This window comes from Nerophis ophidion, linkage group LG06 (assembly GCF_033978795.1).
Source record: "Nerophis ophidion isolate RoL-2023_Sa linkage group LG06, RoL_Noph_v1.0, whole genome shotgun sequence".
NCBI lineage: Eukaryota > Metazoa > Chordata > Actinopteri > Syngnathiformes > Syngnathidae > Nerophis > Nerophis ophidion.
In genome coordinates, this window is record NC_084616.1 from 72,557,138 (window position 1) to 72,581,764 (window position 24,627).

A 24,627-nucleotide genomic window follows, 5' to 3' on the forward strand; every position below is an offset into this window, starting at 1 on the left:
ACGGTTGAAGTGCGTTGAAAAATGTGGGAGGAGTAAGGCTTTGGAAAAACAGAAATTCTGGAAAATCCTGGAATATTCTCAACTTGGAAAAACAGTAGTTTGGTTTTCCAAAATGGTGGAATGTGTTGACGTTAGAACAGTTTGAATCAAATGTAGGAATTGTGGATTTAAATTAGAATTTCCCAAAAAATTGGGAATTTCGGGAAAAACAGGGACGTTTTTTTTTTAAATGGTAAAAAGAATCAATGGTCTAAATGGGTTGAAATGGTTGGTGTTGACATTTTTCAAATCGGTGGAGAAATGTTGAAGTAGTAACATGTTGAATTGAGAAATAGTATTACAAAATTCCCGGAATTTGGGGAAAACCAAGAATTTTTCCAGTTCAAAAAACAACCTTGTGTTTGGTCCTAATTAAGAGGAATGTTTTACGGTGAAACGGTTGAAGTGGGTTGAAAAATGTGGGACGAGTAAGGCTTTGGAAAAACAGAAATTCTGGAAAATCCTGGAATTTTCTTAACTTGGAAAAACAGTAGTTTGGTTTTCCAAAATGGTGGAATGTGTTGACGTTGGAACAGTTTGAATCAAATGTAGGAATTGTGGATTTAAATTAGAATTTCTTAAAAAATTGGGAATTTCGGGAAAAACGGGTACGGTTTTTTTAAATGGTAAAAAGATTCAATGGTCTAAATGGGTTGAAATGGTTGGTGTTGACATTTTTCAAATCGGTGGAGAAATGTTGAAGTAGTAACATGTTGAATTGAAAAATAGTATTACAAAATTCCCGGAATTTGGGGAAAACCAAGAATTTTTCCAGTTCAAAAAACAACCTTGTTTTTGGTCCTAATTAAGAGGAATGTTTTGACGGTGAAACGGTTGAAGTGGGTTGAAAAATGTGGGAGGAGTAAAGCTTTGGAAAAACAGAAACTCTGGAAAATCCTGGAATTTTCTTAACTTGGAAAAACAGTAGTTTGGTTTTCCAAAATGGTGGAATGTGTTGACGTTGGAACAGTTTGAATCAAATGTAGGAACTGTGGATTTAAATTAGAATTTCTTAAAAAATTGGGAATTTCGGGAAAAACGGGTACGGTTTTTTTAAATGGTAAAAAGATTCAATGGTCTAAATGGGTTGAAATGGTTGGTGTTGACATTTTTCAAATCGGTGGAGAAATGTTGAAGTAGTAACATGTTGAATTGAGAAATAGAACTACAAAATTTCCGGAATTTGGGGAAAACCAGGAATTTTTACAGTTCAAAAAACAACCTTGTTTTTTGTCCTAATTAAAAGGAATGCTTTGACAGTGAAACAGTTGAAGTGGGTTGAAAAATGTGGGAGGAGTAAATCTTTGGAAAAACAGAAATTCTGGAAAATTCTGGAATTTTCTTAACTTGAAAAACAGTAGTTTGGTTTTCCAAAATGGTGGAATGTGTTGACGTTGGAACAGTTTGAATCAAATGTTGGAATTGTGGATTTAAATTCGAATTTCCCGAAAAATTGGGAATTTCGGGAAAAACAGGGAGTTTTTTTTTTTAAATGGTAAAAAGAATCAACGGTCTAAATGGGTTGAAATGGTTGGTGTTGACATTTTTCAAATCTGTGGAGAAATGTTGAAGTAGTAACAAACATACATTTACACTGTACAAACATACATGTACACAAACTATACCAACATGCATATTCACATATATGTACACATACACACATACTGTGCATAGACATTCACTGTACAAACATACATATACACATATATGTACATATACACACATGCTGTGCATATACATTCACTGTGCAAACATACATATACACATATATGTACATATACACACATATTGTACACATACATTCACTGTGCAAACATAAATATACACATATATGTACATATACACACATACTGTACATATACATTCACTGTGCAAACATACATATATACATATATCTACATATACACACACACTGTGCATATACATTCACTGTACAAACATACATATACACATATATGTACATATACACACATACTGTACATATACATTCACTGTACAAACATACATATACACATATATGTACATATACACACATACTGTACATATACATTCACTGTACAAACATACATATACACATATATGTACATATACACACATACTGTACATATACATTCACTGTACAAACATACATATACACATATATGTACATATACACACATACAGTACGTATACATTCACTGTACAAACATACATATACACATATATGTACATATACACACATACTGTGCATAGACATTCACTGTACAAACATACATATATACATATATGTACATGTACACACATACTGTACATATACATTCACTGTGCAAACATACATATACACATATATGTACATATACACACATACTGTACATATACATTTACTCTACAAACATACATATACACATATATGTACATATACACACTTACTGTACATATACATTCACTGTGCAAACATACATTTACACATATATGTACATATACACACACACTGTGCATATACATTCACTGTACAAACATACATATACACATATATGTACATATACACACATACTGTACATATACATTCACTGTGCAAACATACATATACACATATATGTACATATACACACATACTGTACATATACATTCACGAATACAAACATACATATACACATTATTTGTACATATACATTCACGAATACAAACATACATATACACATATATGTACATATACATTCACGAATACAAACATACATATACACATACTGTACATAAACATTCACCGTACAAACATACATATACATATATATGAACATATAAATTCACTGTACAACATACATACTGTACATATACATGTACATGTACATGTACATACATACACTCATGCATATAATCACGTTTCATCAAACATATATTAATGTTGTTGCCCTAGAGGAAACTGGGTAACACATGGCACACTGACATAGCTTAACCTATTGTTACTATAATAATCTACAAGGTTAATATAGTTGGCTTCTCTTTCTTCCCCTCCATTTATCTGCTTTGTTTTGTATTTCAAGTTATCATTACATGTATGTATTGTTGCATTTGAAAAACGGTATTTTTGATATTATAGGTAATAATTTGGTATTATTCATTATCAATAGTACTATTTCTATCGGTATATGTATTGCTCCATTTGTAGTGTAATAATGCTTATTGTCATTTCTGTATTATTTATTTCACTAACTGCTTCTTTGCTATTAGTTTTACCATCATATTTGTAGATAATGTATCCTATTTGCTGATGTTGTTGTTGTTATTGTTGTGTTTTTGCTCTTGTTGTCTCTCTGTCTTATCCCCCTCTTGTCCACCCAATTTAATTGTTTTCCTCTTTCTAACAATAATATAAATCCATTTAATAAAGTCTAATACAAAAAAGGCCACAAGAGAAGTATGCCAGACTTCTTTTTTGTAAAGTAAATCTGTACAGTAAATACGGGCATTGACATGAACTATATGATTTGTCTGAGTAGCTAGACAGGACAAAAAAATAAATAAATTAAAAAAATCAATCATCGGCATGAGTTTGAATAATTCATGGACGGGACCGATGAAAGCGAGCTTTCAATGAATCAAAAAACAAATCAATGTGTAGCGTTGTCCAAAGAGAACTATAGCGGTGCTTTGATTTCAACGGTGCATATAAAAAGAACATTCACATTCATTTTGTGCCAACATTCATTTTTGGGTCGTACAAACCCTGTTTTCATATGAGTTGGGAAATTGTGTTAGATGTAAAGATAAACGGAATACAATGATTTGCAAATCCTTTTCAACCCATTTTCAATTGAATATGCTAGAGTGGCAATAAATACTGATAAAGTTGAGGAATGCTCGTCAAACGCTTAATTGGAACATCCCACAGGTGTGCAGGCTAATTGGGAACAGGTGGGTGCCATGATTGGGTGTAAAAACAGCTTCCCGAAAAATGCTCAGTCTTTCACAAGAAAGGATGGGGCGAGGTACACCCCTTTGTCCACAACCGCCTGAGCAAATAGTCAAACAGTTTAAGAACAACGTTTCTCAAAGTGCAATTGCAAGAAATTTAGGGATTTCAACATCTACGGTCCATAATGTCATCAAAAGGTTCAGAGAATCTGGAGAAATCACTCCAGGTAAGCGGTATGGCCGGAAACCAACATTGAATGACCGTGACCTTCGATCCCTCAGACTGTATCAAAAACCGACATAAATCTCTAAAGGATATCACCACATGGGATGTCACTAAATACAGTTGGTCGCTACATCTGTAAGTGAAAGTTAAAGCTCTACTATGCAAAGCGAACGCCATTTATCAACAACATCCAGAAACCCCGCCAGCTTCTCTGGGCCTGAGATCATTTAATTATCATCATTAAGGACGGCGTGGCGCAGTGGTAGAGTGGCCGTGCGCAACCCGAGGGTCCCTGGTTCAAATCCCACCTAGTACCAACCTCGTCACGTCCGTTGTGTCCTGAGCAAGACACTTCACCCTTGCTCCTGATGGGTGCTGGTTGGCGCCTTGCATGGCAGCTCCCTCCATCAGTGTGTGAATGTGTGTGTGAATGGGTAAATGTGGAAGTAGTGTCAAAGTGCTTTGAGTACCTTGAAGGTAGAAAAGCGCTATACAAGTACAACCCATTTATCATTTAAGATGGACTGATGCAAACTGGAAAAGTGTTCTGTGGTCTGACAAGTCCACATTTCAAATTTATTTGGGGAAATATTCGACATGGTGTCATTTAGACCAAAGGGGAAGCGAACCATCCAGACTGTTATCAACGCAAAGTCCAAAAGCCAGCATCTGTGATGGTATGGGGGTGCATTAGTGCCCAAGGCATGGGTAACTTACACATCTGTGAAGGCACCATTAATGCTGAAAGGTACATACAGCTTTTGGAACAACATAATAATAATAATAATAATAATGGATTAGATTTATATCGCGCTGTTCTATTGGTATATACTCAAAGCGCTCACAGAGAAGTGAGAACCCATCATTCATTCACACCTGGTGGTGGTAAGCTACATCTGTAGCCACAGCTGCTCTGGGGTGGACTGATATGCTGCCATTTAAGCGCCGTCTTTTTCATGGACGCCCCTGCTTATTTCAGAAAGACAATGCCATGCCACATTCAGCACGTGTTACAACAGCGTGGCTTCGTAAAAAAAAAAAAGAGTGTGGGTACTTTCCTGGCTCGCCTGCAGTCCAGACCTGTCTCCCATCGAAAATGTGTGGCGCATTATGAAGCGTAAAATACGACAGCGGAGACCACGGACTGTTGAACGACTGAAGTTGTACATAAAACAAGAATGGGAAAGAATTCCACTTTCAAAGCTTCAACAATTAGTTTCCTCAGTTCCCAAACGTTTATTGAGTTTTGTTAAAAGAAAAGGTGATGTAACACAGTGGTGAACATGCCCTTTCCCAACTACTTTGGCACATGTTGCAGCCATGAAATTCTAAGTTAATTATTATTTGCAAAAAATAAAAAATAAAAGCTCGGGATCTTTCTGTGTGGAGTTTGCATGTTCTCCCCGTGAATGCGTGGGTTCCCTCCGGGTACTCCGGCTTCCTCCCACTTCCAAAGACATGCACCTGGGGATAGGTTGATTGGCAACACTAAATTGGCCCTAGTGTGTGAATGTGAGTGTGAATGTTGTCTGTCTATCTGTGTTGGCCCTGCGATGAGGTGGCGACTTGTCCAGGGTGTACACCGCCTTCCGCCCGATTGTAGCTGAGATAGGCGCCAGCGCCCCCCGCGACCCCAAAATTGGAATAAGCGGTAGAAAATGGATGGATGGATGGGTTTATGAGTTTGAACATCAAATATCTTGTCTTTGTAGCATATTCAACTGAATATGGGTTGAAAAGGATTTGCAAATCATTGTATTCCGTTTATATTTACAACAATTTCCCAACTCATATGGAAACGGGGTTTGTAATTCTCCACGATCTGCATGCCACGAGCGGAGCGTGCCACCTTGCTGATCACTGCTCTGTATAATCAAATTAGTCTCCGGGAAAACAAATGACTTTGTGTCTGCAGCAGATAAAGAAAAAAAAAATGATGATTAGCGAAACCATACCTGACCTTGTGTGTTGCCGTAATAATCCCCGGGTTGATATGAATCTGTAACATCAAGGACGAGTCTGAACTGCTGAACGCAAAAATAAATGATAAATGGGTTGTACTTGTATAGCGCTTTTCTACCTTCAAGGTACTCAAAGCGCTTTGACATTACTTCCACATTTACCCATTCACACACATATTCACACACTGATGGAGGGAGCTGCCATGCAAGGCGCCAACCAGCACCCATCAGGAGCAAGGGTGAAGTGTCTTGCTCAGGACACAACGGACGTGACGAGGTGGGATTAGAACCAGGGACCCTCGGGTTGCGCACGGCCACTCTCCCACTGCGCCACGCCGTCCCTGCAACCAAAAGCAACCAAACCCCAAAAATGAAAATTGCCCGCTAGCGCCCCCTAGGAGGAGACAAAAAACAGACTGCTCGTAACTTCCGTTAGGAATGTCGTAGAGACATGAAACAAAAACCTCTGTGTAGGTCTGACTTAGACCTACATTTCCAATAAAAACGTCTATACCTAAAATCAACAGAAATTTTGCAAAAACTCATTCAAAGCAAAATTTTCGCCCAAAAATGCTATTTTTGCCTCTTTGAGCTGCAATTTGACCCCCTTAAAATGCTTCAAAACTCACCAAACTTGGCAGACACATCAGAACTGGCAGAAATTGCGAGCTAATGAAAAAAAAAATTAATAAAACTAAACATTTTTCAATAAAACACAGAAAAAACTGCTTCCAGGAAGAAAACACAGACAAAAATGAGAGAGAAAATCCACCGTGGCTTCATGAGGCGAATTTACTTGGTGGGACTGTTACGCTTTCGTTCGAGTGGGTTTCGGTCTCACTGATTGTTATTACCACTTAATTGGTCAGAAGTTGAGGGGTAAAACTTTGCCGGGGAGTTTAAATGGAGGATAAACACGGACCAGGATCTTAATAGTAGACCATTACTTACCTATTTTGTACGGTTTAAATATGCAAGTGCACGGTCTGAATCTAAAATGGATTTTTCTCTTTTGATGTCTCCCTTATCAGCGGTCCCTCTGCTCCCAGGCCAGGCAGCTGCGTGGGCCACCGGGTGTGGATCCTGCTGGCGATGACCCACATGACCCTGGACTTGTGCGTCTGCAGCCCCCTCGGTCAGGGTCTGGGGATCAAACTCATGCCTAAACCGGTGGCTCGCTCGCGACCCCGCCTGCAGCCCGTCTGGGACACGCCCAACAAGATCCACTGGAGAACGGTGAGCCCTCTGGCCCGCAGGCTTCTCAACCCCATCCCTCCGCCCCCAGACGGTAGACTAGGGGCGGGGCTGAAAGTCAAGGTCCAGAAACATCGGAAGCCTCTGCACAAACGGCCGTGTAAGGAGTGCCGGATGGCGGCGTTCGCCGAAGTGGAGACGGGTGATCCTGTAATAGCGGAGGCTTCGGCGGGGTTACCCGCCCGGAGCACAGGAACCGGACCGAGGTCGCTGCACAGAGCCAGGAGGCAGCTGAAATGGGAGAGCCTTGACAAGTCGCAGGAGGGCCGGACTACTACGGTGGCCGAATTTATCGACTGGGGACCCACAGGCACAGATAGCATAGATGAGGATGGTAAACCTGGGCTCAAAGTCACCCCGCCGACTAGGTCCTCAACTACCGCAGTGGCCGTAACCACTAGCACCACAACGAGGTTATCCCAAAGGACGCTCGCCATGGTCACCACACCAGAGTCTAAGAGGTTAAGCACCACCAAGGCCATCAACAGCTTTGGGGAGACTGTCAAGCCACCAAAGCCAAATGTGGATACATCAGGTAAGATATCGACATCGGTAACTACGCTCCATTTAAATACGTCAGATTTAAGGATTACGGTAGGGCTGGGCGATACGGCCTTTTTTTTAATATCTCGATATTTTTTAGGCCATGTCACGATTGATTGATTGATTGATTGATACTTTTATTAGTAGATTGCACAGTACAGTACATATTCCGTACAATTGACCACTAAATGGTAACACCCGAATAAGTTTTTCAACTTATTTAAGTCGGGGTCCACGTTAATCAATTCATGGTACAAATATATACTATCAGCATAATACAGTCATCACACAAGTTAATCATCATAGTATATACATTGAATTATTTACATTATTTACAATCTGGGGGGTGGGATGAGGAGCTTTGGTTGATATCAGAACTTCAGTCATCAACAATTGCATCAACAGAGAAATGTGGACATTGAAACAGTGTAGATCTTACTTAGTAGGATATGTACAGCCAGCAGAGAACATAGTGAGTTCAGATAGCATAAAAACAAGTAAATACATTAGAAGTACATTTGAGTTGTTTATAATCCGGGGAGATGGGATGTGAATGGAGGAGGGTATTAGTAAGGGTTGAAGTTGCCTGGAGGTGTTGTTTTAGAGCGGTTTTGAAGGAATATAGAGATGCAATTACTTCTACACCTGTTGGGAGTGCATTCCACATTGATGTGGCATAGAAAGAGAATGAGTTAAGACCTTTGTTAGATCGAAATCTGGGTTTAACGTGGTTTGTGGAGCTCCCCCTGGTGTTGTGGTTATGGCGGTCATTTACGTCAAGGAAGTAGTTTGACATGTACTTCGGTATCAAGGAGGTGTAGCGGATTTTATAGACTAGGCTCAGTGCAAGTTGTTTTACTCTGTCCTCCACCCTGAGCCAGCCCACTTTGGAGAAGTGGGTTGGATTGAGGTGTGATCTGGGGTGGAGGTCTAAAAGTAACCGGATTAGCTTATTCTGGGATGTTTGGAGTCTAGATTTGAGGGTTTTGGAGGTGCTGGGGTACCAGGAGGTGCAAGCGTAATCGAAGAAGGGTTGAATGAGAGTTCCCGCTAGAATCCTCAAGGTGTTTTTGTTGACCAGAGAGGAGATTCTGTAGAGGAATCTTGTTCTTTGGTTGACCTTTTTGATCACCTTGGTTGCCATATTATCACAGGAAAGATTAGCCTCTAGATACACGAGATACAGTTTATCTCGATATTTTTGCCTTAGTCATGACGGGGGGTGGCAGCTTGCTGCGAGGATTGTTCTTCCAGGATGCAAACAGACTTTTCCAGACAACGGTAGAAGGTAGGAAAATGTTTAGAATTACCAAAACTCAAATGGGTACAAAAAACAGAAAACAAGCCAAAGGCGAGCGTGCCTAACGCATGCGAAAGGTAAGGCAAAAACCTTAGGACATGAAACGGTGAACTAAAAAATTTCAATCAATCAATCAATGGTTATTTATACAACCCTAAATCACAAGTATCTCAAAGGGCTGCACAAGCCACAATGACATCTGCAATACAGAGCCCACAAAAGGGCAAGGAAAAACTCAACCCAGTGGGATGTCGACGTGAATGACTATGGGGAACCTTGGAGACGACCGCATTACGGCACAGGCTCGTAACATTTGTAGCTTCTACACACACCTAAGTGAATGCAGCGCGTACTTGGTCAACAGCCATACAGGTCAAACTGAGGGGTGGCCGTATAAACAACTTTAACACGGTTACAAATATGCGCCACACTGTGAACCCACACCAAACAAGAATGAGAAACACATCCGCACCGTAACACAACAGAATAAATACCCAGAACCCCTTGCAGCACTAACTCCTCCGAGACGCTACAATATCTGGCTTGGGCACATCAGATTAGATCAGTGTGTCGCGAACTGAGCAGTAAAAAGGCCTGAATGTTTGATTCATTTTCATTCATTATTGTTATTTTATTTTCAAATTTATTATCAGCCTGTGGAAAAAAAGTTTATTTTCATATTTACCCCAGAAAGCTGCAAATAGAAAAGAGGCATTCAATTGTTATTAAAATTGTATTTTTGATATGCCATTGATATTTTGGAATTATTATCATCATGATTTGAAACGTGTCACTATAAAGTTATATAAGTCTTGCTTGTTCAATATTCAATGCAAAATTAGTTTGGGTCCCTATTAAAAGGTTAATTTTGGCCCACTCTGCATTAGAGTTTGACACACCTGTTGTACAGGATTGCTTATTACTTTTATTTGATAGTAGTCTGTTTATTTCAATTGTTAGTTTTTTCCTTTATGTACCTCTTGTGTTATTTATTTTAGCCCATATTTGTTCCCACTACCGCACCTTAAGTTGGAGTCTTTAAACTCGTTATATGCAAATATAATGACAATAAAGTCTATTCTATTCCATTCTAAGCAGATCCAGCATGTAGTAATTATTTACGTCATGTTCAGCAACATGCAACATGGCTGAATGCCCCAACGTGATGGTCTCCTCAGCACTCTTCTGATGTCCTAGTTCCCTCATAATCAGCAGGTGCATTGGAAAGGACCTGCGATTTGAAGATGACGGCTTGAAATGAACAAAGTCTGAAATCAAATTAGGGGAGGTTAAAAAAAAAAAAAAAAGATGAGATATTTCCAGATGGGTGTGTGTTATTACGACATCAATGATTTCATCAGAGGAGATGAATAGAATCACTTTGCATGGCAAAGCCCAGGTGTCTTTGCAGTTTGTAGGAAACTTTTCTCTGCCTTCGCAACACATTAACCCATATCTGCTTCATACGGGGTCCCGAAGCAACATACTGTATGATTGGAACTGGAACTGGGAACTGCTGAGGAAATACAAAGTGGCTGGAAAAGAATTGCTGCCAATTTCCAAACATACATGATATTCCCCAGGGAGGTGTTTAGGGCACGTCCAACCGGTAGGAGGCCCCGGGGAAGACCCAGGACACGTTGGGAAGACTATGTCTCCCGGCTGGCCTGGGAACGCCTCGGGATCCCCCGGGAAGGGCTAGACGAAGTGGCTGGGGAGAGGGAAGTGTGGGTTTCCCTGCTTAGGCTGTTGCCCCCGCGACCCGACCTCGGATAAGCGGAAGATGATGGATGGATGGATGGATGGATATTCCCAAAAGTATGAACTTGAAGTGCCATCCCATTCCTAACCCATAGGGTTCGATATAATGTCGGTCCACATTTTGCAGCAATTACAGTTTCAACTCTTCTGCGAAGGCTGTCCACAAGGTTGCGGAGTGAGTTTATAGGAATTTTTCCACCATTCTTCCACCATTCTTCCAAAAGCGCATTGGTGAGGTCACACACTGGTGTTGGTCGAGAAAGCCTGGCTCTCAGTCTCTGTTGTAAGTCATCCCAAGGGTGTTCTATTGAGTTCAGGTCAGGACTCTGTGCAGGACAGTCAAGGTCATCCACACCAGACTCTATCATCCATGTTTTTATGGACCTTTCTTTGAGCACTGGTGCACAGTCATGTTAGAAGAGGAAGGGGCCCGCTCCAAACTGTTCCCACAAAGTTGGGGGCATAGAATTGTCCAATATGTTTTGGTATCCTGGAGCATTCAAAGTTCCTTTCAATGGAACTAGGAGGGGCAAGCCCAACTCCTAAAAAACAACCCTAGACCATAATTTGTCCACCACCAAATTCCACACAAAACCCAGACTCGTCCATCAGATTGCCAGATGGAAAATCATGATTCATCGCTCCAGAAAATGTGTCTCCACTGCTCTAGAGTCCAGTGGCGATGTGCTTTACACCACTGCATCCCACGCTTTGCATTGAACTTGGTGATGTATGGCTTAGATGCATTCCATGAAGCTCTCTGCGTACTGTACGTGGGCTAATTCGAAGGTCACTTGAAGTTCGGAGCTCTGTAGCAACTGACTCTGCAGAAAGTATTTGCACTCTGAGCTTAAGCATCCGCTGACCCCCCCCCTCTGTCAGTTTAACTGGCCTACCACTTGGTAGCTGAGTTGCTGTTGTTCCCAAACTCTTCCATTTTCTTATAATAAAGCCGACAGTTGACTATGGAATATTTAGGAGCGAGGAAATTTTACGACATATATACACACACACATATATATATATATATATATATATATATATATATATATATACACATATATATACATATATACACACACACATATATATTTATATATATATATATATATATATATATATATACATATATATATATATATATATATATATATATATATATATATATATACAGTATATGTGTGTGTGTATATATGTATGTATATGTGTGTATATATATATATATCTATATATGTGTGTGTACATACATATGTATATATATATATATACATATATATATATATATATATATATATATATATATATATATATACACACATATATATATATATACACACATATATAGATATATACATATATACACACACATATATGTACATATATACACACACCTATATATATATGTGTGTATATATACATGTATATATATATATATATACACACATATATATATATATAAATATATAAATATATATATATATATATATATATATATACATGCCAACTTAACTGTGCCACCTACTCTGTGGCCTAGTGGTTAGAGTCTCTGCCCTAAGAGCGGTAGGTTGTGAGTTCAAAACCCAGCTGAGTCATACCAAAGACTATAAAATTGGGACCTCCCTGCCAGGCACTCAGCATCAAGGGCTGGAATTGGGGGTTAAATCACCAAAAATGATTGGCGGGCGCGGCAACGCTGCTGCTCACTGCTCACTGGGGCGGTATAGCTCGGTTGGTAGAGTGGCCGTGCCAGCAACTTGAGGGTTGCAGGTTCGATTCCCGCTTCCGCCATCCTAGTCACTGCCGTTGTGTCCTTGGGCAAGACACTTTACCCACCTGCTTCCAGTGCCACCCACACTGGTTTAAATGTAACTTAGATATTGGGTTTCACTATGTAAAGCGCTTTGAGTCACTAGAGAAAAGCGCTATATAAATATAATTCACTTCACTTCACTCCCCTCACCTCCCCGGTGGTGAACAAGGGGATGGGTCATGTGCAGAGGACACATTTCACCACCCCTAGTGTGTGTGTGACAATCATTGGTACTTTAAGTTGAATAAATATTCACGTTATAGACATCCTATCGGACTCCATACACCATTACTTACCTTTTATGATTCTTTATCATCATAGTTCTTTAACATTTTGCACATTCGGCAAAAATGGGTGTGAAAAAAAAAATGTTGCAGCTACTGTTAAATCTATTGTTATTAATCTGTTCCCTGGACTTGACCGATTGGATTGACTCAATCCAACGGGTTGCAATTAAGAACATATACTTCTTATATTTCCTCATAAGATTGCTGCCGCTGTAGATTAGGCGGAGGGAATACTTATCGTAATTAGTCAGGCTCTCAGTAACTGAGATTACAGTTTGTGCACTCAGCCCTAAACTAAATATGGGCGCACACGCTGAGTCAAAGTGACTCACAAATACTGTCAGTAGTCAGCACAAATGTGAGCCGTTAGTGTGCTCACATTATAAGAAGCATGTGTCCATAATAACTGTAATCACCACTTAGAGCAGGGGTAGGGAACCTATGGCTCTAGAGCCAGATGTGGCTCTTTTGATGACTGCATCTGGCTCTCGGATAAATCTGAGCTGACATTGCTTAACAGGATAAGTCATGAATAATTCCATAACGTTCAAAATATAAAACATTCTCATGCATTTTTATGTTCAAGAAGTTGTGTTAATGGTAAAAAGTGATTTATTTATTATTGGTTAGTGTTGGGCTTGCCCTCCTGGGGGTTCTTCAGACCACCAAGCACCCACATGAGAGCCTGTTTTAGGGTTAAAATATTGTTGTTGTTTTTTAATTAGTCTCTCAGTTGCTTTCCTGCAATTGTCTTTTTCTCTTTCGTCCTCACTTGCACTCTGGCTCCAGCCCCAACCCTGTCTCTCCTCCTGGCTGCTGCTTATAACAGAGCGACAGGTGATTAGATAAAAAGGCCCAGGTGGGCCTTCTACGCACCTGTCGCTGATTTCGAGGCCGGTCCTGGCAACATCCCGCTTTGCTACAGGCCCGCAGGCCACGCCCCCTCCACAGTTAACTTCAGAATAACAATGTTAGAACAAAGAATAAGAGACCTATTATACTCTGGAAATGTTGTTCTTACTTAAAAATACACGCATTTAGTTGTGTTCAGTGTTAAAAAATATATTATATGGCTCTTAGGGAAATACATTTTAAAATATTTGGCTTATTGGCTCTCTCAGACAAAAAAGTTCCCGACCCCTGTCCTAAGAGATATGGTTTGGTTGAAATCAGAACTTCAGTCATCAACAATTGCATCGTCAGAGAACTGGACATTGAAACAGTTTAGGTCTTACTTAGTAGGATATGTACAACGAGGAGTGAACGTAGTGAGTTCAGAAAGCATAAGAACAAGTATAAACATTTGATTATTTACATTTGATTATTACAATCCAGTGTTAGTCTAGGGTTGAAGTTGCCTGGAGGTGTTCTTTTAGTCCGGTTTTGAAGGAGGATAGATATGCACTTTCTTTTACACCCGTTGGAAGTGCATTCCATATTGATGTGGCATAGAAAGAGAATGAGTTAAGACCTTTGTTAGATCGGAATCTGGGTTTAACGTGGTTTGTGGAGCTCCCCCTGGTGTTGTGGTTATGGCGGTCATTTACGTTAAGGAAGTAGTTTGACATGTACTTCGGTATCAGGGAGGTGTAGTGGATTTTATAGACTAGGCTCAGTGCAAGTTGTTTTGTTTCTGTTCTCCTCCCTGAGCCAGCCCACTTTGGAGAAGTGGGTAGGAGTGAGGTGTGATCTGGGGTAGAGGTCTAAAACTAACCCTACAAGCTTGTTCTGGGATGTTTGGAGTCTAGATGTGAGGGTTTTGGAGGTGCAAGGGGATAATCGAAAAAGGGTTGAACGAGAGTTCCTGCTAGAATCTTCAAGGTGCTTTTGTTGACCAGAGAGGAGATTCCGTAGAGAAATATTGTTCGTTGGTTCACCTTTTTGATCACCTTGGTTGGCATTTTATCACAGGAAAGATTAGCTTCTAGAATGGAACATCGTTCCTTCACCTTTCCATCTCCTCCCTCGGGCCATATAACCCGCCAATACAAATCAAACACCTGCAAAACAGGCTCAATCCCACAGCCCAAAGTGCCGTTCACCTCCCCAAAGTTAATACAGCACATATATTTCCCCAAAGTTTCGTACGTGACGTGCACATACAGGCAAGCGATCAAATGTTTGGAAGCCGCAGCATACTCACGGAAACCGCACATCCAATTCAAAGTCCTCCCGGCAAGAGTCTCTGTTCGTCCCAGTTCTCCACAAGCCAATGGCAGGTCCACAAAAACGGTCAAAAATTGAGGATCCTTCCATGCAGTGGCTCTGTGGCAAAAACGCTGTGGCTGACAGTTGCTCCATGTGGTGTGTGACGTCAATTCCCGCTTCCGCCCGGTCTGATAGCACCGGATGCCTCTTATATCCCCGTATTTTATTAAGTTACATTTTTCATATTAGCATGATTATTGAATACACCTGTAACAGTCCATAGTATTAGATGGATGGATGACATAATAAGTATCCAACCATCCATCCATTTTTTACCGCTTACTCCCTTCAGGGTCGCGGGGGGCGCTGGAGCCTATCTCAGTTACAATCGGGCGGAAGGCAGTGTACACCCTGGACAAGTCTCCACTTCATCGCAGGGCCCATCATAAGTACATATTTACTTATTTTCCCACCTGAGCACAAGATAATTGTGATTGGCAATATCTAATATACATATATATATATATATATACACACATATATAGATGGACCCCTATGGCCATTACAGTTTGATACTTTACATTAGTTTTGGATAATACCACCAATTTGAGTGTCGATCCGATACCAAGTCGTTACAGGATCATACATTGGTCATATTCAAAGTGTCCAAGGATATATTTCCTGAATTTATAAACATAATATAAATTTAAAAAACGAAAGATGTTGTGATGCCAAAAAATATTGACGTAATCATATTAGCATCGACTACAGTAGATACGCTCCTGTACTTGGTATCATTACAGTGGATGTTAGCTGTGGATACACCAATGGCGTTTGTTTACATTTTGACGCGAGTGAGCTACAGTGTGTAAGGAAGCATGTTTAGCTATTCCTCGTCCTGCAGGGATGATACTTGTAAGAAAGTTACTTTATTTGTCGCCATGGAGGCGAGGATTAGTGATTTGGAGGTAGCTACAACACTGCAGACTGCGGCTGGACGTTAGCCGCTAGCTAGCTAACCATGTCTTAAAGCATGGGTGTCAAACTCTGGCCCGCGGGCTAAATTTGGCCCGCCGTGTAATTTCATTTGGCCCTTGAGGCAATATAAAATTAACAATAGAGCTGGCCTGCCAGGATTATACAGCGTCGGTGCCACTGTAACACCGCATTCACCGCTAATACTCATACTTGCCAACCCTCCAGATTTTCCCAGGAGACTACCGAAGTTCAGCGCCCCTCCCGAAAATCTCCCGGGACAACCATTCTCCCGAATTTCTCCCCGGACAACAATATTGGGGTCATACCTTAAAGGCACTGCCTTTAGCGTTCTCCGCAACCTGTCGTTACGTCCGCTTTACATCTTTGCATACAGCATGCCGGCCAAGTCACATAAAATATGCGGCTTGTACACACAAGTGAATGCAAGGCATATTTGATCAACAGTCATACAGGTCACACTGAGGGTGGCCGTACAAACAACTTTAACACTGTTACAAATATGCGCCACACTGTGAAGCCACACCAAACAAGTCTGAAAAACCCATTTCGGGAGAAGAACCGCACCGAAACACGACATGAACACAACAGAACATATACCCAGAACCCCTTGCAGCACTATCTCTACAATATCCACCCCCCGCTACCACCAAACCCCGCCACCCCCCAACCCCGTCTACCTCATTATTTTATTTTCAAATTCATTAGCTAGTGGAAAAAGTTAATGTTGATATTTACCTCAGAAGGCTGCAAATAGAAAAGAGGCATTACATTTTTTATTAAAATTTTATTTTTGTGATGTTTTTTCGTTTGTTTTTTGAAAGTTGATTTTGCACTATTAAGTTCTATAAGCGTTGTTTAAGCAAATCAGTGTAAAAAACTGAGCAATAATTAACGTTTTATTCATTAACTTTCTCTTGCTACTTCAAGGCTTGAATGTTTGATTCATTCCTTATTGTTATTTTACTTTCAAATTTATTATTAGCCTGTGGAAAAAGTTTATTTTGATATTTGCCTCAGAGGCTGCAAATAGAAAACAGGCATTCAATTTTTATTTAAATTTTATTTGATATGCCATTGGTATTTTTTAATTATTATTATTATTTGAAACTCAATTTTACATGTCACTATAAAGTAATGTAAGCCTTGCTTGTTCAATATTTAATGCAAAACTTGTTTGGGTCCCTATTAAAAGGTTAATTTGTTCAACCTTGGCCCTCGGCTTTGTTTAGTTTAAAATTTTGGCCCACTCTGTATTTGAGTTTGACACCCCTGTCTTAAAGCATCTCTTGCTGAAGGCGTTTCAGTGTTATACCTTCACTGTTATGGTTAGTCTGTTCCCCCATTCTGTCTCCACACTGTGTCTGCTTGTAAGTACTCCGTGATTGTGTGCTGCCGAACATGCTCTTCATGCTCGTAAAACCAGCATTTACAAAAAGTGACGACAACGGGGGTGTGGCGGACCGGTACTTTTCAGATTCGGTATAGTACTGAAAATGATTCATTAGTATCGCGGTACTGTACTAATACCGGTATACCGTACAACTATACTACATAGTATGAAACTACCTCTAATCTTCAGTGATGCAGGCCTTCACACATTTCGGAACTAATGGGAGTTCCGAAATGTGCTGAAAGTCGTTAGAAATCAAAACTGTGCGTTCGTAATGATAAGCGTTTTTAAGTCCAGAACTATGAAGTGCCAATACTGCCGGCATCAGAGGGGCCCTTTAAGAGCTTTGAACAGCCAAAAATCCCATCCCAGTCCCACTATAAACCAGAAGACGGGCTCTGATGAATGTAATAAAAATGGACAATTTGCACTTGACTAATCCATTCAAACAATACGGTGGGAACGCTAAAGTGGAAAGGAGCTTTCTCGGAGGCCCTAATGGACGGACAGAGTGGATACTGTTCTCACGGCACCCCTAACCAGAAGCATGGGAACATTTTGTTTTGATGTCTCCAGATGCTCACTGGTTGTTTTCCACGGTTGTGGTCTATTAACTGCGACCTTCCTCCACTCCACACAGATGGGTCTGTCAGAGATGACTAAAACTGCAAGTCCGTAAAGTCACTTCCAGCTCTTGTCAAGCGCTTTGAGATACACAAGTATGTGCGGGGTAATCCAACAGGAACATTTTTATCGTCAAAAGGTACTGCTGTGGAGCATCTGAGAGGTTAAATCAAACCCAAAATGTTGAAAGAGCCATAATGGACTAAAAATAAATAAAAAATAAACAAATAAAAGCCTTATGTAAGTGTTATAATGAAGGCAACACATGATGAAAGTGTCTATATTAGCCTACTATCAAAAGCTGACGCAAATCTTCGTTGACAGAAATGTTGTATTTTAATTTTTATTCTACGCATTATTGCAACATTGGAAATCATTAGTAAAATGGAGGCTTCTCACAGAGTGAGATAACTTCTGGAAATTACTGGCTCAGAATGGCCAAAAAGGTATAGATGTGTGTGTCCAAGTTAAAGAAAAAGTTGTTAAGGTCTTGGTCAAGTGGGGGTGACCCCAGGATGCAGAGACAGGGTAGAATCACAAAAATGAAAACATTTAATTAGACAAAAAAGGGATAACTAAGGACGATGGGGCAGAAACGCACACCATGAAATCTGGACAAAATAGGTTCCTCAGATGTCGGCAGGAGAAAGGGCCAGGGCACACTGAGCAGGGCAAAAGTCCAACAAAAGTAACCCTTTTACCTCAGGGGAACTAGGAGATAAACACACAAGGAGGTTGGGGAATTCAGGACAAAGTAGCGAAAGCATACCAGGTCTGGTGAAGCAGGTGCATGCACGACAGGAGTTCTGGAGACAATTACCGGCGAGGGCAACCTGACAGTTTCTACATTCAAGGTACTCAAAGCGCTTTGACACTATTTCCACATTCACCCATTCACACACACATTCACACACTGATGACGGAAGTTGCCGTGCAAGGCTTTAACCACGACCCGTCAGGAGCAAGGGTGGAGTGTCTTGCTCAACGACAAAACGGACGTGACGAGGTTGGTCGAAGGTGGGGATCTAACCAGGAACCCTCGGGTTGCCGGCACGGCCACTCTCCCAGCCGCGCCACACCGTTCCCACACAGAGGGCATAAGTAAAGAATATTACATTAGCTCAAATATACCTACAAACATGGAATAATGATGCAATATGTACATACATCTAAATAACATGTTAGCATCGATTAGCTTAGAGCAGGGGTCGGGAACCTTTTTGTCTGAGAGAGCCAAGAAGCCAAATATTTTAAAATATATTCCTTAAGAGCCATATAATATTTTATTTTAACACTGAACACAACTAAACACGTGCATTTTTTGAGTTAGACCAACATTTCCAGAGTATAATAAGTCTCTTATTCTTTGTAATAACATTGATATTCTGAAGCTAACTATGGAGGGGGCGTGGCCTGCGGGCCTGTAGAAAAGCGGGATGTTGCCAGGACCGGCCTCGAAATCAACGACAGGTGCGTAGAAGGCCCACCTGGGCCTTTTTATCTACTCACCTGTCGCTCTGTTATAAGCAGCAGCCAGGAGGAGAGACAGGGTTGGGGCTGGAGCCAGAGCGCGAGTGAGGACGAAAGAGAAAAAGACAATTGCTGTAAAGCAACTGAGAGAAAAATAACATAAAACAATATTGGAACCCTAAAACCGGCTTTTGGTGTTCTGAAGAACCCCCAGGAGGGCAAGCCCCACACTAACCAATAATAAATAAATTACTTCTTACCATTAACGCAACTTCTTGAACATAAAAATGCATGAGAATGTTTTATATTTTGAACGTTGTTTTTATCACTGCGATTACAAGTGGAATTATTCATTACTTATCCTGTTAAGCAATGTCAGCTCGGATTTATCCGAGAGCCAGATGCAGTCATCAAAAGAGCCACATCTGGCTCTAGAGCAGGGGTGCCCACACTTTTCTGCAGGCGAGCTACTTTTCAATTGACCAACTCGAGGGGATCTACCTCATTTATATATATCATTTATATTTATTTATTTATGAAAGAGACATTTTTGTAAACAAGTTAAATGTGTTTAATGATAATACAAGCATGTGTAACACATATAGATGTCTTTCTTTCACGAAGACAAGAATATAAGTTGGTGTATTACCTGATTCTGATGACTTGCATTGATTGGAATCAGACAGTAATGATGATAACGCCCACATTTTCAAATGGAGGAGAAAAAAAGTTGTCCTTTCTGTACAATACCACATGAAAGTGGTTGGTTTTTGGCATCTAATTCATCCAGCTTCCATACACTTTACAAGAAAAACATTGGCGGCACATTCCGTAGCTTGCTTGATTGACATTCACGGCCCCTGAGGGTCTTGTGAGACGACGCTGGCTGCTGCCAGTTCATTATTATGAAAAAATGACAGAGAGGAAGGCGAGAAACACTTTTTATTTAAACAGACTTTCGCGCCGTCCCTTCCGTCAAAACTCTAAAGGCCGACTGCACATTTCCTATCTTCACAATAAAAGCCCTGCTTCATGCTGCCTGCGCTAACTAAATACAGAGTCTCAGAAAGCTGGCGTGCACAAGTGATGTGCACGCCAGCTTTCTGAGGGATCGCTTGTGCACGCCAGTTTTCCGAGACTCTGTATTTAGTTAGCGCAGGCAGCATGAAGCAGGGCTTTTATTGTGAAGATAGGAAATGTGCAGTCGGCCTTTAGAGTTTTGACGGAAGGTACGGCGCGAGAGTCTGTTGAAATAAAAAGTGTTTCTCGCCTTCCTCTCGGTCATATTTTCATAATAATGATCTTGCAGCAGCCAGCGTCATCTCACAAGACCCTCGGGTACCGTGAATGTCATTTAAGTGACGTCTTGGTGAAGATTGATGATCACTCATTTTTAGGTCTATTTTTTTAAAAGCCTGGCTCGAGATCGACTGACACACCCCCCGCGGTCGACTGGTAGCTCGCGATCGACGTAATGGGCACCCCTGCTCTAGAGCCATAGGTTCCCTACCCCTGGCTTAGAGTCATGCAGTGACCAAATATGCCTGATAAGCACTCCAACACGTCAATGGTATCAAAGAAGCTCACCTTTGTGCATTCAGCACAGTATAAAACATTTGGTGGACACATCGAGACAAAAGAGTGGCATAAAAGGTATTTTTGTGGCAGCTTTCAGAGAAAGTTGTACATGTAAACAAACTCCGTTGAGTTCAAGGACCACCGAATTTAGTGGGACAAAACAGTGCTTGCCAAATAGAGCTCATATTTAATGTAAACAGTGTGATTTCGAACTAATAGGAAGGTTTGTGTCCTGTTTTTTCTCCACATTGAAACATTTTTTTTTTTTTCATGTTTTTCCTTTTTCCAACATCTCTGAAAGAGGTCCACTAGGGCGGCGCTAAAGAGCCCCAGGCGGGTTGTTGACACCCGGGTTAAATGAATGTAATCATCATTCCTGGGTGAGCACTAAGAGTGGATGTAAAATGTATGATCATCCATCCATCCTTCCATTTTCTACCGCTTATTCCCTTTCGAGTGTATGATAAATTGAAGTTTAAAGCATGCTGCTATATGGTTAGTAAAAACAAAACAGTAGCAATTTGAGAAACCACTTTTCCCATCAGTTGCCACGGCAATCCAATTAATTTGTTCAGTATTGATGATTGGAAGCGAGCATTAAATCCCGGCCTTCATGCTGATGCCTGTTGACGAATGAAGTGAATCTCAGAGTTGCACCCCGGCCAAGATCTCTGACATGAAGAGGCCAGACCTCACAGTCTCTTTCGCTTTCCCTTTCCGCCGTTGCTCAGCTGTTTCTCCATGGCTCCACATTCCCGCCTGAAGGAAGAGAGGTCCAGATGCTGACTATTTTTGATGGAACTGTCAAGACGGGAAATGCAGTTATTAGGAATATTTGCCCTTCATCTAGTCCTACCGTATTTTCCAGACTAGAAGGCGCACTTAAAATATATTTTTTTGTGAAAACTCGACAGTACACCTAATTTCAATGTTTACTTATACAGCCCTGAATCACAAGTGTCTCAAAGGGCTGCACAAGCCACAGTGACATCCTCTGCTCGGATCCCACTCAACACAATGGGCTAACGATGAGAAACCTTGGAGGGGACCGCAGATGTGAGGATCTAATATGTTAGTGAGAGTCCAGTCTATAGTGGATCCAACATATTAGTGAGAGTCCAGTCCATAGTGGATCTAACATAATAGTGAGAGTCCAGTCCATAGTGAATCTAACATATTAGTGAGAGTCCAGTCCATAGTGGATCCAACATATTAGTGAGATTCCAGTCCATAGTGGATCTAACATATTAGTGAGAGTCCAGTCCATAGTGGATCCAGCATATTAGTGAGTGTCCAAGAGTCCAGTCCATGGTGGATCTAACATAATAATGAGAGTCCAGTCCATAGTGGTTCTAACATATTAATGAGAGTCCAGTCCTTGGTGGATCCAACATAATCGTGAGAGTTCAGTCCATAGTGGATCTAACATATTAGTGAGAGTCCAGTCCATAATGGATCTAACATAATAGTGAGAGTCCAGTCCATAGTGGTTCTAACATATTAATGAGAGTCCAGTCCAATGTGGATCTAACATATTAGTGAGAGTCCAGTCCATAGTGGATCCAACATATTAGTGAAAGTCCAGTCCATAGTGGATCCAACATAATAGTGAGAGTCCAGTCCATAATGGATCCAACATATTAGTGAGAGTCCAGTCTATAGAGGATCTAACATAATAGTGAGAGTCCAGTCCATAGTGGATAGAACATATTAGTGAGAGTGCAGTCCATAGTGGATCTAACATAATAGTGAGAGTCCAGTCCATAGTGGATCTAACATAATAGTGAGAGTCCAGGCCATAGTGGATCTAACATATTAGTGAGAGTCCAGTCTATAGAGGATCGAACATAATAGTGAGAGTCCAGTCCATAGTGGATCTAACACAATAGTGAGAGTCCATTCCATAATGGATCCAACATACTAGTGAGAGCCCAGTCCATAATGGATCTAACATAATAGTGAGAGTCCAGACCATAGTGGATCCAACATAATAGTGAGAATCCAGTCCATAGTGGATCTAACATATTAGTGAGAGTCCAGTCCATAATGGATCCAACATAATGGTGAGAGTCCAGTCCATAGTGGATCTAACATAATAGTGAGAGTCCAGTCCATAGTGGATCTAACATATTAGTGAGAGTCCAGTCCATGGTGGATCTAACATATTAGTGAGAGTCCAGTCCATAGTGGATCTAACCTATTAGTGAAAGTCCAGTCCATAGTGGATCTAACATAATAGTGAGAGTTCAGTCCATAGTGGATCTAACATATTAGTGAGTGTCAAGTTTATAGTGGATGTAACATAATAATGAGAGTCCAGTCCATAGTGGATCGAACATATTAGTGAGAGTCCAGTCCATGGTGGATCTAACATAATAGTGAGAGTCCAGTCCATAGTGGTTCTAACATATTAATGAGAGTCCAGTCCAATGTGGATCAAACATATTAGTGAGAGTCCAGTCCATAGTGGATCCAACATATTAGTGAAAGTCCAGTCCATAGTGGATCTAACATAATAGTGAGAGTCCAGTCCATAATGGATCCAACATATTAGTGAGAGTCCAGTCTATAGAGGATCTAACATAATAGTGAGAGTCCAGTCCATAGTGGATAGAACATATTAGTGAGAGTGCAGTCCATAGTGGATCTAACATAATAGTGAGAGTCCAGTCCATAGTGGATCGAACATAATAGTGAGAGTCCAGTCTATAGAGGATCGAACACAATAGTGAGAGTCCATTCCATAATGGATCCAACATACTAGTGAGAGCCCAGTCCATGATGGATCTAACATAATAGTGAGAGTCCAGACCATAGTGGATCCAACATAATAGTGAGAATCCAGTCCATAGTGGATCCAACATATTAGTGAGAGTCCAGTCCATAATGGATCTAACATAATAGTGAGAGTCCAGACCATAGTGGATCCAACATAATAGTGAGAATCCAGTCCATAGTGGATCTAACATATTAGTGAGAGTCCAGACCATAGTGGATCCAACATAATAGTGAGAATCCAGTCCATAGTGGATCTAACATATTAGTGAGAGTCCAGTCCATAATGGATCTAACATAATGGTGAGAGTCCAGTCCATAGTGGATCTAACATAATAGTGAGAGTCCAGTCCATAGTGGATCTAACGTAATAGTGAGAGTCCAGTCCATAGTGGATCTAACATAATAATGAGAGTCCAGTCCATAGTGGGGCCAGCAGGAGATCATCTTGAGCTGAGACGGGTCAGCAGAGCAGAGATGCCCCCAACTGATGTACGGATGCCAATAATTATGAAACCGATAATTTTCCGATATTACATTTTTAAGCATTTATCGTCCGATAATATCTGCA

General features: G+C 40.8%; 1 protein-coding gene across 1 annotated transcript in view; it reads left to right on the forward strand.

Moving 5' to 3' along the window:
* ajap1 (adherens junctions associated protein 1) overlaps window positions 1-24,627 on the forward strand; it is a 149,051-nt gene that overhangs the window by 78,895 nt on the left and 45,529 nt on the right. Inside the window, exon 2 of the mRNA XM_061904798.1 lies at window positions 7,149-7,906. Within this exon, the coding sequence (XP_061760782.1) occupies window positions 7,149-7,906 (758 nt within the window). The remainder of the gene's footprint in view (window positions 1-7,148; window positions 7,907-24,627) is intronic.